Source organism: Netta rufina (genome assembly GCF_964035555.1).
Source record: "Netta rufina genome assembly, chromosome: 20".
NCBI lineage: Eukaryota > Metazoa > Chordata > Aves > Anseriformes > Anatidae > Netta > Netta rufina.
The window spans coordinates 4,307,812-4,326,910 of NC_140144.1; the positions used below are offsets into that span (position 1 = coordinate 4,307,812).

Here is a 19,099-nt window from a genome sequence, read left to right on the forward strand (position 1 = left end):
AGCAGCCCAGCCTGGAGTGCAAATGTGGTGGTGATGCCGCTATGTGTATGAATTATGAAGACATGGAAATATGCTCTCACCCTTTCTCCTGTGGCCATCAGAATTACACAGTGACTTCCTGGAAGCACAGGCATCTTCAAGCCATCATCTATCTACAGCATACGTATTTTTTAATTGTGCAAATGATCTGATGAACAAAGAATTAGTAGCTAGCGGGGAGCAAAATGGTGGGGAATGAGAATGTGGAGTGTCACTTCACCTGAGCTCTCTGTGAATCCCCAAATGTGCTACTCTAAATTTGTAGAAAAGACACTTTTTCCATCATCAGTACTCCCTGTTTAAATAAACTGCATGGTCTAGAAAAGGGGTTTTGTGCCCACTTGGGAAGTGTCCAGTTTCTCAGCTCTGGGACTGCTTTTTCCATTCTGAATGCAACCATATATCAAAGGGAGACAGGTCTGAACTTCTGTTGAAACCATTAGGGTGTTTTTGCAAAAAGGGAATCCAGGTCCCTTTGATGTGTGCTAGAAAAATTCCCCTTCCTTTTATAAAGCTAGATCAATGGTTAGCGGTGCAAATCTCCTGTGAGCGTACCAGCCCTGAATAAAATATTCCCTGGGGGCAGAGGAGTGCTGCTGTATGACTTGGTCAGATTCCTTGCCGGTATCTTCCCCTTCCACAATATCTTGTGTTTGGGTTTCTCACATTTCTCTTTCTGCTGTCTTTCTTTTTATTCTGGTATGGGGGGAAGAGTCCTGTGTTCAGATTCTTCACCTCTAATCTGTAATCATTTTTCCTTTTTTAATCAGAAAGTGGATGTGTTGTTTATTCTGTTCTCTTTGCCAGCATCTGTCTGTCCTTCAGTCACCCAGTAAATTCTTTGTCTTAGCCTCAGACAGGTGGCTCCTTTGCCCCCCGCCCTCGTACCCCACTTCTGACTCTTTCTCTCCTCCTAGCACATCAGGATTTCAGTCTGCAGCACTGTTTGGATTATTCCTCAAATCCAGAGAAGTGTAGCTTCTGTGTAGCTATTCCAGTATTAGGGCATTAGGGAAGTCAGAGCACAGGTGCTAATTCTTTATTTGACCTCTTATAAAGAGTTTCTGGACCAAATGCCAGGTGAACGTATGGGCAGGATGCTTTGGACTCTGTCCATTGAAAAATCCTCCAGGAAAAGGTCTGTCTCTCAAGCGTGCGTGTCCCTGGTGCCAGCACAGCAGGGCCCTGGTTCCCTTTATGGGCCGAGGCCCAGGCCTCCTCCCAGGGGCTGCTGACACCTCGGGAGGGCCTCAGACAGGAGTCCCAACCGGTTTCACACCAGGTTGGCTTTCATTTCAAACCCCAGGGTGAATTCAACATCTCAGAAATACATGGGGGCTGCTCAGGGTGACTGTGTCATGCCGAAGGCGGCGAGGATCGGGGACAGCTGTCAGCTCCAAATGGCTCCGGCTCGCACACGCCTCTCCGGTCATGGGGCAGAGCAGTAGGCTCCGTGGCTCGTCCCAGGAGGCGATGCAGACAAGAGTTCAGATTATTTGTAGTGCTTTTTACATTGAAGCACTCTGATCCTTCACCCTGCTGGTGGCAGTAATGCATACTGGTTCTCTGACACTGTTTCTTGTGTGGCCTCAATGTTTTTAGTAGCTGCTGTCCACATAATGATGGTGGTCATCAGGTTTCAGTTTGCTTGACTTGTGAGACACAAAAATAACGGTTGTTACTAGGTTTAAAGCAGTTTTGATCTCTCCTTCGCTGGCTGTGGTGGCTGTAGTCTTGTGTCTACTTCCAGATGGAGTCCAGCGTCACCATGACTTGCACAGATGGGAAGTGGAACAAGCAGGTGACCTGCGAGCCTGTGGACTGTGGTGTCCCAGACCAGTACCATGTCTACCCAGCCACCTTCAACTGCAGCGAGGGGACCACCTTTGGCAAGAAATGCTCCTTCACTTGCCGACCTCCTGCTCTTCTGAAAGGTATCAGGGGTGTCCATGCAGCAAGCTGGGGATAGCTGCACAGCTAACAGACTGCTGCAAGTAATACATGTTACTATTGCTGTTGTTTTAGAATTATTCATGATATTTTAACTATGAAGAATTATGAGAGTCTAGGGAAGGTTTATTTATATTAGAAGCTAAGTTCCTTTGCATCTCTCTTATTACCTTCCTCTGACCTTTGCTTGATCACGGCTGGCTAGGCAGGAACGATACTGAATATTACTTCCATACAACCAAAACATGGAAAAGTCATGGGGATAAATCATATTGAACTCTCTCATCCTTTTTTATGCCTTCTCTGTTTTCTGTGCATGTCTCCCTTCCATGCCTCCTCCATGTATTTGGGAAGGTGGGAGAAGACTGGACAATCCCATGTCTCAGTCGCAGTCTCCCATCATTGCTTTTCCTAATCCACCCATCACCTCTCCCCTTTTCCACACTTGTCTTGCTCTACCTCTGACCTTTCTCTTCTCTTCCTGTTTAGGAGTCTCTACAAGTTTTATTTCTTGAAAATAACATAACTCTGCTGCATTCTTTCCTTTTCCCCTCCATCTCCTTCCCTGCTATTTTTCTGGTAGCATCCCCATCATCTTCTCAGCACCATCCACTCTTTCTCTTACTGTCACATTACCCTTTTTAATCTGGTCCTCGGGAAGCACAAAAAGATATCATAGTTAATTTGAAGGAACATTAGAGCCAAATTAATCTGTCACCTCACACTGGAGTAATCTTAACAGCTGTTGTTGACTCAGGTACAATTGCTGTATAAACTCATTTTCTAAATGTGGTATCACATCTTCTGCTAAAATTCTCAGCAAATCTCAGAAGAGCCATGTGAAGTATTCCACATTTCAGTGAAAGGATATGTTGATTTCTTCATATATAACCAAATTGCTCAATTCTTTTAATTCAGACTTGGGAGGTTAACCACAAATAGCCAACCCACAGTGAAAGCTAAGACTGTTCAAAGGGGAGATTTTTATCAAAGAATTCCCTTTTTCTGTTTATACACTCAGAGGGTCATCTTCAACAGGGATGCTGTTTTTCATTGGAAATAGCTGGATTGATATTTATTTATTTATTTATAAGAGGGGAGTGAAAACAATTATCATAGAATCATAGAATGGTCTGGTTTGGCAGAGACCTTAAAGATCATCTAATTCCAACCCCCCTGTCATGGACAGGGACACCTTCCACTAGATTAACTGATGCTAATCAATTTGGAGGAATGTAAAATTACCCCCAGCAGATGAATGGCAATTTTCATGCAGAGCATCAGAGGGTAAAACAAGCCATGACCAACAAGAGCTTCAGCTGGTGATGCTGGCAGGGGTAGTTGGAAAGCTTATGACTAGCCCAAAGTAAGGGGGTGCAGCTCATTTGTTTAGCATCACTTCACTTTTGTCCAGACACTCTGTGAGTTGTAAGCTAAAGGCACCATTTGGTGTATTCCATCAGTGATGACTAATAGATATTGCCACTAAACTTCTGGAAAATGGTGTTCGGATGACTCATGCCTAATTCAATCACTGACGTCATGACAGCCACTGTTGGTAATGTCACAGCTTATCACATTGCAGTGGGGGTATGATATCACCACGGCTGGTCTGCAGAGCTGCTGCATGAGTCAGAGCAGAGGAGCATGCTGGTGCTCTAGAAAAAGAGCTCCCTTCTGCACAAAATACCTCTGCAATCATCTGCAACTGGGGAGGGGAGGGAGAAAGCCAGGACTGATTTAATGAAACTTCTCTTATCTTTGTGGATAGGGCAGGAGGGCTCCTCTACATACCTTCCTGAGCCCTCCAGAGCCTTTTGTTTTCGTCTTCTTTGAATTCCAGCATCAATGTCCCAGCTCTCTTCCTTCTTTCTCAAAGAGATGGAATTGCTCTGGGGCTAGCAGTTTGTCGGTATTATTTTGGATAACACTGAAGTTGGCTGACTGCTGAAAATATGCCTTGTGGGTTGAGAAGAGTTTCTGCAGCAATGCTCAAGGATTTCAATAGAGTATTAGGGATTTTTGAAGGGTTAGTGGCTCATAGCGGTGTTTTGTTTCTTAGGAAAAGCTTATTCCTTTTTAACATACAGTATAAAATAACAAAGAATACAAAATACACTGAGAGTAGGCTACTTTTAGCTTACCCTTCTGAAGTCAACTAGGTCATAGCAGAGGCAAATAGATCTATTGTACCTTTTACCTTTGAGGTGCTGGTCAAGAAAGCTTCCTAAGGAAAACGAGTCTCTAATGAGTATTATGAATCATATTTATCACAGTAGTTCCCACGGACTGAGAGTCCCCAGCTGAGAACATCTCCTCATTGTGTTGGAGTAGTGACTTTAATATTAACAGATGCTGCTCCAAAAGGCTCAAAATTGAAGTAAGAAGGAGAGATTCAGGGAAGGGATATAACACAGAAGCAGTGTGAAGAATGGAGTGGTACCAAACACTCTGTCTTAACGTGGATATCTCTATGGCTTCAGAGAGGAGGGCGTTGATGTATGAAACAAGCTTTCTTTCAGAGAAGAACAAAATAAGGAACAAATTAAAAACAAAACCAAAACACACACACAAAATGCAAAGCTAGTGAGGTTTCACTTATGCTATAGCATTTCCTGAAATAAACACTGTCTTCCTATTGTCTCCTGAAAAAAAAAAAAAAAAAAAGAAGAAAAAAAAAAGAAAAGAAAAAGAGTCCTTAATGATTTAACTCCATCAAACACCATCATCTAGAAAAAAAAAATATACAGGACATACACAGTTAAATTTGTCAAGCCAACTGAGGTGGTTGTTGATACATTATGGGTGTAATGACACTTGTGGAAAAAAAAAAAACACCACCACAACAGCCAGTCCTACTGAATGTTATGTTGCTCACTGTCCTTCTCAGGAAACAACAGCAACTTGACCTGCATGGAGGATGGGCTGTGGTCCTTTCCAGAAGCCCTGTGCGAGCTGATGTGTCGAGCACCCTCCATCGTCCCCAATGCAGATCTCCAGACTACTCGTTGCCGGGAAGATAAGCACAAAGTGGGCTCATTTTGCAAGTACAAATGCAAACCAGGTTACCATGTCCCTGGATCCTCCAGAAAAGCAAGGAAGTACGTACAATAGTAATGCCATGCAGTCAGCATGATTCAGAAAGGCATGGGTTAAAAAGATTTTAGGAAAGGGATGGGCTGTTTCTAACAGAGAATACCACTGAATGCTGCCTTCATGCAGATAGCTGTGCATATCAAGGGGATATAGGCACCTAACTCCCTTAGGCTCCTTTGAAAATTGTAGCCAGTGTTCAAAAAACAGACCTTACCTTAGAAATCGCCTTTGATATGCAGCCTGGGGAGTCCCCTTTGAAACTCTGTGGGAAGGGGCTAGTGGTGTTATATACTTTTGACTCTGCACAAACCCACTTCAAACCAACCACAGTCCACAAGCCTGGGAAGTGGCATTTTGGGGAGACATGTCCAAGGCCGAAAGAGTTGAGTTTAGGCTGGATGGCTGAATGTTAGCTTTGCAAATAATCGTTATTTTTTCTCAGAGACCTCATGACGCAGATTCACAACTTGTTCCCCAAGCGTTAAAAGCTCAAGCACACCCATCCCCTGCAACCTGCTAGCAGAGCTCAGAGGCTCTTGGCTGACTCAGCCACTCACTAAATGGTCTTGTTTTTTTTTCTGCACGGAAAGGCGAGCCTTTAAGATCCAGTGCACACAAGACGGCACGTGGCTGCCAGGCGCTTGCGTGCCCGTTACCTGCGACCCTCCACCATCCAAGTTTCACGGGCTCTACCAGTGTTCCAACGGCTTCCAGTTCAACAGCGAGTGCAGGATCAAGTGTGAAGACGATGACAATCAGTCGGTGAGTCTCTTATCCAGACCATCTCAGCCCATAAAGGTGTGTTTTTATCTTATGTTCCCTAAGGACTTTGATCTTGGAGGGACCAAATGCCATAACTCCCTTGAGCTCTTGTGAGACCAGAAACAGAGAGATGGAGAAGGGAAATATGTAATTAAAGTAGAAAAAGAGAGAGACTTCGAAGAGCCTGGAAATACCATTTTTATGACTATAGTAGTGGTATTAACTATTACCCATAGAGGACTAGCAATGAGTGACATTGTTTTCTAGACAAGTAAGTAGCTGAAAAATCTGTGTCAGTGGCTCTCTGATCTAGGTAGGCATTATCAAATATGGTTTCTGGTCTTATATTAGTACAGGAGGAAATAAAGAGTAATGAATGAAAGAAGGATATGAGTTACATCCACTCATCCTGTTCGCTCTTTCTGTTTTACCTTGCTTTTCTCTCCATTTCTTTTTCCCTTTATCACCATGTGTATGCCATAGATCATTTATAGGGATTATCACTATTCAAGTGAACTGTCTGTAAACTTCCATGGTTTTTGTGGCTGCAAAGGTGTGACAAGGCATCAGAGGTCAGATCCTTATCCAGCATAAATCAGCATGTTGCCTTTGACTTCATAGGAGCTGTGTTCACTGATAGGAGGAGGTCTGGTCTTTAATATCATGTTTGAAATGTTTAGTTTACCTCACCAGAGGTAATTATAGTTTGTGAGATGAGTAACTTCTCCCAGAAGTGCTACTGCTTAATACATTTGGGAAGAGAAAGTGGGGATGTGGAAGCTGCTGTTACTATACACACTGCAGAGAACAGAGCACTCTGTCAAAGGTCTTTTAATATTAGTCCTATTTCTGAGAACATCTGAAAAAGGGATCAGACCTTCCATAGTGCCAGTGATCGGAAAAACACCTCTGATACCTGCTCCAAATGTTAAAATGCACAACTACAGAAGAAACAGCGCTGAGGCTTCTGAGACGGGAAAACTGCACTTGCTGCCCCTGTTCCCTGCAAAGTTGTCCTGCCCACTTCATGGAAATGGGAGGTAGAGCCTGGGGTTTTGTATCAGAGCACCTGAAGATCTGTTTTTATAAGTCTTATGTGAAGCTTCAAGACTTGTGAAGTGCACACATGGGTGCAGTTTGGGTGGGAAGCTCAGGGATATGGTATCTGTGGCTTTGTGCGCTTGGTCAAACCATCAGTGCCAGTGCAGGGAAACCGGGGCCATGAGGGACAACAGGTATGAGAGCTTTATGTTTGCTTTTAAAGGAGCTGGATGTGAAGAGAGGCAGGCAGTGGAATCAGGGTTACAGCAACAATTAAGTGAGCTGTGGAAAGTGAGAGATACAGCTACGTCTCCATTCTTTGAAGGGAAGATTGTAGTGACTTTTCAGCTGTTAAGGCACCTTGAGCAAAGAAGCAGGTAACATCCTGAGAAGGGGATTTGCAGAGAAAGGTAATTCCAGATATCCCAGAAAATAGACAGAAAAAGAGGAAGAACTCCTGGCACAAGGCAAAACCACTTGAGAGGTGTTAATTATTTAAGGATTAAACCCCACTAAGTCTCTCTCAGCTATATAAGGTGATAATGCACGTTGCATCCAAGCAAGAAACCCAGCAGGGATTTTCACAAGAGATTTTGCAGGTCAGGGAATGATGGACAGGATGTTACTATAGCAATGGATATCCTGGGATCTCTGAGTACATTGCAGAAACTACACAATAGTACCCTCAAACACAGCCAACTCTGGCAACATAAATCAGGTTTCATGGCTCACCTTTAGAACACTGGCATGCAAATTGCAATGGAAGTGCACCACACTTGCTAAAACAGCAAATTGTGCTCAATTATCACTTAGCAATCTCTTCCTGAATTTGTCACCATGCTGAAAGATCATTACTCAGCTCTGCATATGGCATCTCTTAATCACCAGGAGCATAATGGTCATTTAAGCAGGTGCCTCCCCCAGCACCCAGAGCAAGGGCTTTCCATTTCTGAATATTGCACACAAATCGTGTAAACGGTCAGATCTAAATTAATCAGTTTCTGCAAAACTGGCCCTTAGCTGAGTCACCAAACTGGATCACACCCTGAGTCCATCTGGTCCATTATCCTTTCATATGATTTTCTTATTACTCCTGGCAATGGCCAGATGTCTAGAGAAGGGGATGCAGGTCCCACACAGTATGCCAATAAGACCACTTTGTATCTCACTAAATATTATGTTCATCAACAAAGCTGAGCAAAAAAAGGCATTAAGATATCAAATGTAACAGTAACACCAAAGGCTGTGCAATTGTGCACACCTGCACCGGGGACTTGTCCAGATCCCTCTGCTACAAGGGGTGTGGGACCTAGGGAAGAGCTCCCAAGACTCAAGCATCCCTGCTGGGATTGGGATCCCAGCATAGACAGCACACTGAAATATCCCCAAAGATATCTAGCACAGTCTTCTAGAATAGGGTGGGTAGGTTGCAGGCAACATGCCTGGTATGTGTAATGGGCAAGGAGAAGCAGAGATCCTGTCTGGTTCTCCCACTGAGCAGGGTCACCGTGGGAGGCTTGGAGCCGAGCCACCCCAGGCATCCTCCTGTTGATTGTCCCACATCACCCCGTGGCAGTTAGGCTCGCAGATCCTGCCGAACAGCTCGTGCAGAAATCCCCAATGCTATGTGGATAGATCTGACAAAAGATTGCCTGTGCACTCCTTTGTTGTTTCTAAAGGGCATGATATTTCCCCTTGGACTTTGGTATTCACTCTTCAGTATCGTACAGAAAATCTTTGCTATAAGAGAAATGTCATATTCCATTCCTTGCCCATTCCCACACCAGAGGGTTTTTTTTCTCCTTTCCACCTGCCTCTGTGCATATCTGCCTCAGCCTCTTCATTCGCTGTCATTCAAGGCAGCCAAGCTCTAAAGAGCATGTTCTGCCCTGCTGAGCATCCCTGCTCGTGTCCCGCTTCCCTTCCTCCTTCAGCTGGCCATTGGGGATTCTTTCTTTTCTGAGACAAAGATGATGCAACTAGTTACAAAATGGTTTTTACAAAAAGGTTTTCTGCAGTCAACACAGACCTCTCAACGGGAAGAAAGAGGGTAGATGGGGTGCATGCACCTTTATTGCAGCTGTAGTGTGTCCTTTTTAAGGTAGAGACCATGAAAGAGCCTTGTAAAGACATCACATTGCACAGAAGAGGAATGTGGGCATGTGGCACAGGCTTCCTTTTATTTATTGCTCAGAAGAAAACCCCTCCTTGCCCACCAGGGCTGGCAGTCCCAACCGGGGCCTGTCCCAGCTCCAGAGCTTTGCTCCCACTTTGGCTCTGCCCGCTTCTCCCATCCCAGCCTGTTTGCTGTCCTTGCTGTCGTTTTTGTGACCATCCTCACTATCTCCTTCTCTCGTTCCCAGGGCCGTGGAAGCAACGTGATTCATTGCCGGAAGGATGGCACCTGGAGCGGCTCCTTTCATCTCTGCAGGGAAATGCAGGGCCAGTGCGCCCTGCCCACGCAGCTCAACAGCCACCTGAAGCTGCAGTGCTCCGGCGGCTACGGCATAGGTCTGTGAGCATCAGCAGTGAAGGGGATGAGGAAGAGGATGGGATTGAGAGGGAGGAAGGAAGGAGTCTGCAGTCCTTTGAGTCACCTTCTCCTATGGACCTGTTCGCCTGAGTGAGAGGCTGCTATGGGTGGATTTATAGGGAGCTGCTTTTAGGAAGGATGATGCTGTAGAGGCTGGGAGACACATAATGTGCTGACTGCCTGCCCTTTCTGGCATTTCCAGTTTCACTGTGTCCTTTCTTGGTCAGCTGGTTTTAAGGGGCAGCCAGCAAGCCAGACTGCACCAAAGACAGATCCAGTCCTAAAATAAGGGGAGATCTTGCACCTCAGTTTGCTCTTACAGTTTTGTAATGTCCCCCTCCTTCAATCCCACATACACACACACACCTCAGTTGCCAAAAGGCAGGATGCTGGCAGGGAAGCACAGCAGCAGGATCATTCACATCTCTCCAGAAAGAATACGAGACCAGCTGAGCATCCCTTTGGTATGGCTGTTGTTTAGGAGCTCGTTTAAGGATGTTTTGCCCTTCTACCTGGGGTGTCTGGTCACTCTGCAGGGAGTGTTGAGCTTTGGGGTACTTTCTGAGCTCAGCTTCGCTTTGTGTCACCCAGGCATACTTTCTATACTGCAAACACACAAAATTGGATTTTCAGCCCCAATTTTTAAAGTCTCCCTGCTGCACGGGTTGCAATGGGAGCTGCACAGGCTGCAGCCCCACCAGACCCCTTCCTGCATCCCCCCACCAGGCCCCGTACCCCCCTCTGCCCCTTTGAACTTGGAGAAATTTCCTCGTTTTGTGGCTCCCTCATTATATCGCAGCCATGTGAGGGACCACGAGCCGCCTTGTGTTCCCTCCCTGGGGAGGAGAACACAACCTGGATGAGATCACCGCTCTGTAACGATGCCAATTACAGATCATATATCAAAACAATTCCGACCCGCTCCTCGCCGTCAGTGTAAATAGTGCGGCAGAGCGCGGGAGAGCGAGCAGCAAGCAGGCTGCGGCGACTCTTAATGTGGCAAGGCGTTTTACCCTTGAGATGAGGTTACCTGCCTGAGCCGGGCAGGGCTTTACAAAGGGAGAAATTGGGATTTCTGGCCTGGAGAGAGGAGTTTGGAGCTGGGAGCAGGAGGGCCTGCAGCTGCCTAGGCAGTGGGCTCCTGCCTTCCCTCCATCCTCTCCCAGCCCCACCAGCTTGGCTGCAGGTGCCATGTCCAGATGCGAGGTCTGGAGGACCTGGTCCTGGGACAAGGCCATGCAGCCGTCCTGCAGGCAAGGGGATCATGGGCTGGATCCTCCTGGAGAGCACGAGGAACAGCTCACAGAGGGCACAGCGGCCGTTGGCTTGTATCCTCAGCAGATGGAGACATACCACACACTTTGTTAGGCTCACCCAGCACCACCTTTCGGGATCAGGTTGTTGGGGTTTTCTTCTCTTTTTGGTGTTTTCAGGAGCCTGATCAATGTCCTTCCAAGAAGGCGTGCTCCTTCCACTTGCTTGCAGTAGGTCTTCAGGCACTTGTCAATGGGGCCATGGAGCTGCTACCGCGTGCACTAGAGAAGCAAAACAAACCCCAGGCGCTACCAGAGCCTCCCTGGCCAAGCAGGGTCTGCTTTGCTCCCGCTGACTCCTCCACGAGGGAGGATGCGAGAAGGCAGAAGCAGGTGTGGGAAATAATAGCATCCAGGCGTGGTCACTGTGAATCCCACACACCTTCGGTAATTCCTCAGACACCTAATCTGCCCTTCCAGGCTGAGGTGTGTGTTGAGCCAAAGGTTCAGCTCTCCAAACCAGCCCGGAGATTAATTCCTCCCCCAGCGCTGATTGGAGTGCAGAAATCCTAATGACATGTTTGCAGCAGCTGTGCCATTCAAGAGTGATTTTCCAGGGGGGAAATGGTAATGGTCCAACACACTAGGGCTTACGGTTGTGTCACCACAGGGCTCTGGGATATTGCCGCAGAGTATCTCAGCATGTTTTAATAAAGAAAGGACGTGATTCCCACCGGGCATGACAGTTAATCAGAGAAAAACCAGGTTTATGTGTGAACAAAGCCATCATTACCTCTCTGTGTACTTATCAACTATGGGACTTAGGTGATAGCCTGCCTGCAGTATCATTAGGCTTGGCCACCATCCGAAAGATTATTATTGAAGGTCTGTAAATTTGCTAGATCAAGCGGGAGGATTATGTCATGTCATAGGTGAGATGAGTTCGGCAGCCTTAGCTTAATCAGACCCATTGCTTGAAAGAGCAGTCGAAATGGAAAAACTTTCACATTTTCTTGATGATCTGAAAGAACAAAACCTGACCCCCCTCCTGGAGTTAATAGCCAGAGAAATACCTAGATATGCAGCTCATATAAAAAGACCCTGGAATATCTGCTCATCCCCCAGTCTCCTGCTGAGAGGCAGGGTTGTACTCAGCATTTTGTGTGTGGCTAGAAGATATGTGATAGTTATGGTTGACTGCTAATTGCAATTTAGGAAAAACGAGCCCTAATCCTGTCCTTCAGCTGGAAGGATGCTGGAAGGGTAAGAAGCTGCTTGCTTGGTGCTGTAGCTTTATCCTCTCTATTTTGTGTGCAGGCGCAGAGTGTACCACCTCGTGTCTGGATCACAGTCATGAGCCCATCCTCCTGCGTGTGAATGAGACTGTGCAAGACATCCAACACTGGATGAACCCTCAAAGAGTGAAGGTCAGTGCCTGACAATTTTACTAACTAATCCCTTGCTGCGTGTTTGCATGCAGTGAGCAAACAGTGTTACCCGTGGTTCATCCAGTGAGGGGAGTATAAGGGGAAAGCTCTTGTGCCCTTCAGGAAAAGAACTCCTGGTTTTTATTGTGTCTTTGTGTGCTGTTCTAGCAATGTGGTGCCTTTTTCTCCAAGTTGTTTTCTTTCTGTGCTTTGCCAGTGAAAATCTCTTCAAGGTAGAGGCCCCAGTTCACTGTGCTCAGATCCACCTAGCACCTCCAAGGGTCTGATGTGGGAATGTGATTCATTACACAGGAAAATGTGATGGAAAATGAGAGAACAGGCATTAGCCAGGACTTATTCTCTTCTTCCTCTTCAGTACAGTTTCAGTGGCAGGGCTGGATTTTTCGACACTGCTTTAGGATGACAAAAGAAGCTGATACAGAGGATATTTTGTTTCCTGAAGCAGCAGAGCTGGCTGGGTCCTCCCCCTGCCCGTTCGCCCGCATGCGAGAGCTGCCTGCTCAGCACAGCCCCTTCCAGAGGTCACCACTTCTTCCTCCTGCCCTGCAAAGGCATGGGCAACATCCACCACTTGCAATGCGCTGTCCTGTGCACCCTCCAGCACATGGCAGCGCTGCCTGTCCCTGTGGGGACACTCAGGCCCACACACAACACCTTGCACACACACTCAGCCACACACACGCATGCCACCAGCAGCAAATAGCTGCTTGTTTCCTGTCTCCACTGGGATACCAGTGGGAGACACCCACCACTTCTGAAAACCCTCATGTGTCTACATAAACATGCCCTCCTGCTCTGAAATGCCTGCAAACAGGCGCTTGTGCACATGCAGGGCTTCTGCAGGTGTAGGCACCTACCCAGGCGTGCTCAGGTGCAAGTCAGAAGGTGCTGGCCAATCCATCACCTGCCACCAGAGCACAGGTTGCTGGTGGTGCGTGAGCAAACACCGTCTGCCTTTATGTAGTTGGCCCCAGCTTTGCCTCAGCCTGTGCTTTGCACACTGGAGCTAGATTTAGTAAGAGAGCAGGCAGCCAGCACAGCCCCAGTATATACAGAGCAGCTTTGACAATCTATTTGCTTCTCCACATGCCTAAATGTGTACCCAGGGCTTGGGATTTTTTTCAGTCTGGCCTTGGCTGTGGGTAGCGAGCTGCTCTGAAAATCTCCACCACTTTATATTTCCCTATTTCATACGGGGCCATACGGAGCAATAGAATAAATCCTGGAAAGGGATGAGGAACATAAGTCCAGAGAATACGACAAGCTCATAGTGTCCGTCCCAGCTTCCCACTCACTCCAGACGCCGAGATTATATTACTGCCTAAGCCTGGGCTTTGCCAAGTTTCTGGCATGAAACATAAAGAAAACCCCTATCTCTGTATTAGGGGCAATTTCTCACTGGCCCTTTCCCGAGTGCTAGACTTTTAAGTGGTTTTGTAATTCATGGTGAAATAAAGTGACAGCTTCCCTCCCGTTCTCTGCTGTGCTCCTTCGTTTATTGATGCGGGTGCGCAGAGGGAGCTGTAACGAGTTTTATACCTGCAGGTCTCTGGAGGGCTCATTAGGCAGCAGGGAAAACACAGAGTAGTAAAGGGGGAGATGAGGGGAGTGAGGGATGGAGGCAAAATCACAGTTTCCAAGAGTACAGTGGTAAATAAGACCTTGTTTGCCCTGATGGTGAGGACCTTGCAGGAGCTTTAGGCTGTGAGTAGATACAAGTTTGACCCACAAGCAATTTGTAGGTGAGATTTGGGCTGGAAAAGTTGCACTGGGAGATGGAGGGGAACCATTGGGGGCCTGCAGAGAACAGCTCTGTGCTCTGTCTCCTTGGGACTCAGAGCTGTGTCCTCCCAGACAGGGCCTGGCTGGGTTGTGTAGGGTTTTCTGCTTGTCGAGTAGCAGCACCAGGCTTAAAGACAGACCTGAAGGGCAGGCGGCTGGCGGGGCGATGCTAAAACATGCTGGAGGGGATTTTTTTTGAAGCTGTAAGACATCCATCACGTTCCGCTCCCCAGATAAGAGGATGTCACCCACGGGGAGCCGTGCCTCGCAGGGAGCCCACGCTGGGGGAAAAGCTGCTGCCAGTGGAGACCCTGGGGAGATGGGGACTGGGATGCCTTAGGGGAAGGTCCCCATGGCAATATGCTGTGTATCATTAATAATATGTGTCTCTATTTACGTTCACTGACAGCTCGCTGTTGTGCCATATGAGCAAAGCGACCAGCTGGTTGCATTTACACGCAATCTTTGTTGATCTTGAAGTACTTGAATAATACAAAGGAAACACTTCTAGTTACTTAATTTCAGACACAAATAACATACAAATCAGTGCAGTATGAGCAGCAGATAAAGGCAGAACCTGTCTGTGGGGCCTATATTTGAGAGGACAGGCACAGATGAAACAGGGAGAGCTGGCAAGAAAAAAATATATTTGTGTGTGACTGCTCAAGCAACAGCTGTTGTGGAAGCAAAGTGGGAAGAAGGAACCATCCCTCCTCTGGGAGTTGTTTAGAGCAGAGCTGTGCAAATCACTTGATTTTTCGGTTCGCTGGAAGTTCTGTCAAATTAAAAGAAAAAAATGTTTTCTGCTAACCAAAGTGATTTTTTTGTTGCTGTGATTTTTGGTGAACCAAAAAATTGGAGAAAAACCATGTTGGTTTGAGCATAACTTCATATTTAATTTCCAAGCATTTTTAATCTTTTTGTTTAATAAATGAAATAAACTTAGAAATTAAGTGTTCTCTCAAAGGAACAAAAACAGCAGATATTTTGTTTAGAAAAGTGTCATAATATTAATGTGTGTTTTTCAGAATTGGTTGAGGCTGAGTTGCTTTGCTTGGTCTGAAACAGATTGCTGAAATCAGGGCAAATTTGCAGTGTCTTCCAAATCAACATGTTCAGCAGGAACAAAAAGCCACCTGAAATCTTTCGTGTGTCTGTTGTGCTGTGGCAGGCCATGTTCGGAGCAATCATTGCTCTGCCCATGATTTCCCATTTTCCGCGTGCGTGCAAGGGGCAGTGAGCTGCTGAAGACACCTACAGATAGAGCTGCCAAGACTGACTATAAGGCAGTGGAGAGAAAAAAGTGAAATGGCTCAGAAGGACAGCTTGACAGCTCTTTCCCAGTGACTGCCGACACCTAATTTCCTAGGTTGTCTGAGTTTGGGTCCTTGCCTTTGTGTCAAATGTTTTGCAAGCATGTGCATGCCTGGGCAGCCTCAAAAGGGTCTGTGTGCCCCGGCTGTACCTACCTGCGTGGCTGACAGGGGATGCTGCCCCACTGCTGGCCAAGTTTTCCCCTATGTCTTGCACCCAAACACTGGAAGTCCTGGGATTGTGGGTGTCCTGGAGACATCAAGGGGAATTCTCTTTAAATACCGAGAGCAACCAGAATCTGTTGCAGAATCTTAGGCTTTGCAGCTTTCCTCCTTGCTTCCCCTCAACTCTTCCTGTGAGTTTGGGGCTCATTTTGCAGGCAGAGAAACTGAGTCACAGCACAGTGAGGTGATTTATGGCAGTGTGGGGACCAAGTGCTCAGGAACACAGGGGCTCCTGCACTGTGTGGAGCTCCAGGAGGCCACAGACACCAAGATCCACATCTCCCCTCCCTTGTCAGCAGCGTCTGGTCCCCTCACCACCCTGACATTCAGCCCACAGTTAATTGTCGTGTTCATTTAGTGCCTGAGGAGAGAGTTAGCCGAGGCCAGCGGATGCCGGTCCCCATGCTCCAGCCCCGGGGGACACATGGTCCATCTAAGGTGGAGGAGAGCTCTCCAAGGCCTCTCCTGGGGAAACCCAATCCCCTCCGCAGCCCACAAATGGTTGACATCATTGTGTCAGTCCCACAATGGGGAGGGAAGCGCCGTGACCGGAGGCACTAGGTCTTCCCTCACAAGGAGAAAATGACAGCTTGATTTGCTTTCTTGGCTCTTTGTTACCTACTGTGGGAGCGCATCCCGGCTTCCTCTCCCTTCGCAGCAGATGGAGTCACAGCCACCAAACCGCAGCTGGAGCTGAATGGCGTTTATGGGATGGGGACAGGAGCAAAGGCAAGGCACCATGGCCGAGCGGGAGGGCAGCTGTGCTGCAGAAGCTGATGTGTGGGGGCAGACGGGGGCCATGAGGCCTGCACATGTCGCTGCAGTGGCCTGGCGGTGTGTGGAGGAATGGGGCTCATGTACTGTCGCCGAGGGAGAGGCCTCAAGGACTTCCCCCAGCATGTGTCAGAGGTGGTCCTGCCATCCTCTTTCTGCACCTTTTGGTGGCCTTCCCTTCAATTGGATCCTGGTCACATTAACAGGCTCCTGCCTCAGCACTGCCTACACTCCTCCTTGCTTTTTGTTCATTGATTTATCTCTATCTCATTGCCCGATACAGCACCCTCCTGCACCTTTGTGTCTGTTAGCACTGCAGGAGGCAGAAGTGATGCCCAGCAACGTGAATCCTCCCCAATTTCTCAAATTTCCAGCCCTCTACCCACTCCCCCTTTCCTGCCCTGCCACACCGCACACAGCACAGCAGAAGCCTGAGGGTACAAACAGGCCTTGTGCTGTGAATTCAGGGTTGGAAAATCAGCAAGGGGAGCCAGGACTGTGATCAAGGCCCATTGCCCAGCATACTCTGCTTCCAGCTCCATGAAATTTAGCAGGATTGAACCTAGCTGGAGTAGCTCTAATAGTCTCTGCTAGCAAAGAATCATCTGAGGAGAAGGCAAAGTAACTGGGACTAAGCCATTGGGCCACATTCCCATGCATGACTGTCCAGTTGAATCCTTTTGGCAGACACTGACTCTCGCGGAGAGGGGAAGAGATGAGTGGTGATTGTGGTGAAACGCTCTGGTTATCTGCTGGGACCTGAAATCTTTCCCAGGAGCTGTGTGAGTGTCCCACTGACCCAGTGATTAATCTCACGCAAGGTCAACTGGCTGTCCTACGCTGTAGCCTGGGGCTGCACGCCCTTTCCCTGGAAGCCATCCAGCCAAAGGCTGTTCTAGCCACTGGGACTTAAGATGACCTTGAGGCAGAGCAGAGATCTGCGCTCCGAGGAGAGCACCGTCCTAGCAGAGGCATCACCTTCCTTCTGCTCCTCTAAGGGGAAGGACAAAATGCAATAGCTGCTGGGTTTTTGATGCTGGGAAGGTCAGGGAAACAGTGCATCTTCTCTGAGGGATTGATCTCACTTGGAAACCTCCTTTCGTAAGAGCCTGTTTCAGAGCTATTCGACTCCTTTTGTTAGCTCCAAATGCTCATACACATCCACGTGGTTCAAGAGGTTTTGTAGATATTGATGCTTCTTACCAGGGGAATGTGAGATGCCCGTTGGAAGTACACTTTTCCTCCTTATTGGCTGGCTTCACATACGGGAGGCAAGTGCCTGAGTTTTTCTACTTTGGTTTAAGACTTTGGTTCAAAGGCTCCTGAACTGCTTCCTTTCCTCTCCCCCCTCCCAATCTGTTGACTGGCCTTGTTTATTTTGAAACCTAGAAAAGTTTCCTTTCTTTTCCCTCTGAAGTGCAATAAACAGAAGAGGAGGGAAAAAAATCTCACCATTTGTGGCAGGCAACAGCCTGGAAATCTCCAGCTGTCTGTCAGGAGCACTGCAGGGCCCCCGCACCTTGCAGCCTCCCTCCTGGGGGACAAGCAGCGTTCCCCCCTCTCCCGGCCGCTTTTGCACTCACACAGACGGGCCCTGTTGTGAGGCAGGTGGGGCAAGCCGGGTTTGACTAATAGTGGAAAATCCGAGAGCATCGGAAAGATAAACAGCCCCAGTCAGATAGTATAAAAGTCCTTTTGCTAGCACACGCCAGGTAAGCCTCAAATGACAGAAACTGTGAAAACATGCTGAGGTTCCCCTGCAGATGGATTAAATTAGCCCTCAAATAAACAGGGGAAGGGATGGCTTGTGCGTCAGGTCTTCCCAAATGTTAATTCCTTCCTTCCCCATGCCTCCATCCAACCCCAGCCCCTGCCCTTTGATGAGTACCCGCATGTTCATCTTGCTCGTTGTAGTGTTTCATCCGCAGAAGACAACCCAAGAAGGAACATTGTTGTGATGAAGGGATGGGAGTCCCATCGCCTAGATGTCCATGGTATTGGACGTCCATCTCCACTGACTGGCCAAATGTTTCATCCACTCTTAAAATCTAAGTTTCCATGTCTGCAGGCAGACAATGACTGCCCTTGGTGTGTCTTTGAGTAGGCAGGTATCTCATTTTTCTCCAAAACTAGGCACTCCAACTTTTTTCTTACAGAAAATCTATAAACATAGTCAGTACAGAAATTATTATAAAGCTCATAGAGTGTAACAGATGACGCTGTCCTTTCTGGGGGTTATTTTGAAGGTGTGTAGTGGGATGTGCTTCTATTTAAGAGCTAAAGGATGGTGCGAAAATGTATCTAAAAGTCCACCTTTATCTGTTTACATCTTCAAGAAGCACAGATATGGGTAGTGAAACAGAGCAATGCTTTGCAGCACCAAAGAAATCCCTAAATGAATTCCTAAAATGACTCTTCCCTACCCAGGAGCTGGACAGTGGACCTGTGCCTTTGCCTTTCTCTGCCTTGTTCCCCCACCATGAGTAAAATATTGGACATGACATTTTAGGAAAACCTTAAATATTATTTTACTCTCAAATGTTCTGTTATTGCAAGCGTCAAGTCCAACACTTCTTGTAAATACCTGGAGGAGAGCCAGGTCCTGAGAACACAAGAGGTGTTAGGAACTGAACTTCATTGGTTAGGTACAGGAGAGCCATAGGAACCAGCACGCTGACTTTCTGTACACTGATTTCTTTGTCTTAACTTGATTTTTTTTTTTCCTTCTCTCCTCCAGACCGTTGTCTGCACGGCAGGACTCAAGTGGTACCCTCACCCTTCCCTGATTCATTGTGTCAAAGGCTGCGAGGTGAGCTTTTGCATTAGTTCAGACGGTCCCTGCTAGCTCTTCTAAGTGTTATGGTAGCAGTCACTGCAGCCACG

General features: G+C 47.4%; 1 protein-coding gene across 1 annotated transcript in view; it reads left to right on the plus strand.

Moving 5' to 3' along the window:
• Positions 1-19,099, plus strand: part of PAPPA (pappalysin 1) — a gene marked incomplete at both ends in the record, with an annotated part of 177,212 nt that overhangs the window by 143,115 nt on the left and 14,998 nt on the right. The window contains 6 exons of the mRNA XM_084299267.1: positions 1,790-1,973; positions 4,880-5,090; positions 5,676-5,847; positions 9,252-9,399; positions 11,992-12,101; positions 18,954-19,025. Coding sequence (XP_084155393.1) covers positions 1,790-1,973; positions 4,880-5,090; positions 5,676-5,847; positions 9,252-9,399; positions 11,992-12,101; positions 18,954-19,025 — 897 coding nt within the window. The remainder of the gene's footprint in view (positions 1-1,789; positions 1,974-4,879; positions 5,091-5,675; positions 5,848-9,251; positions 9,400-11,991; positions 12,102-18,953; positions 19,026-19,099) is intronic.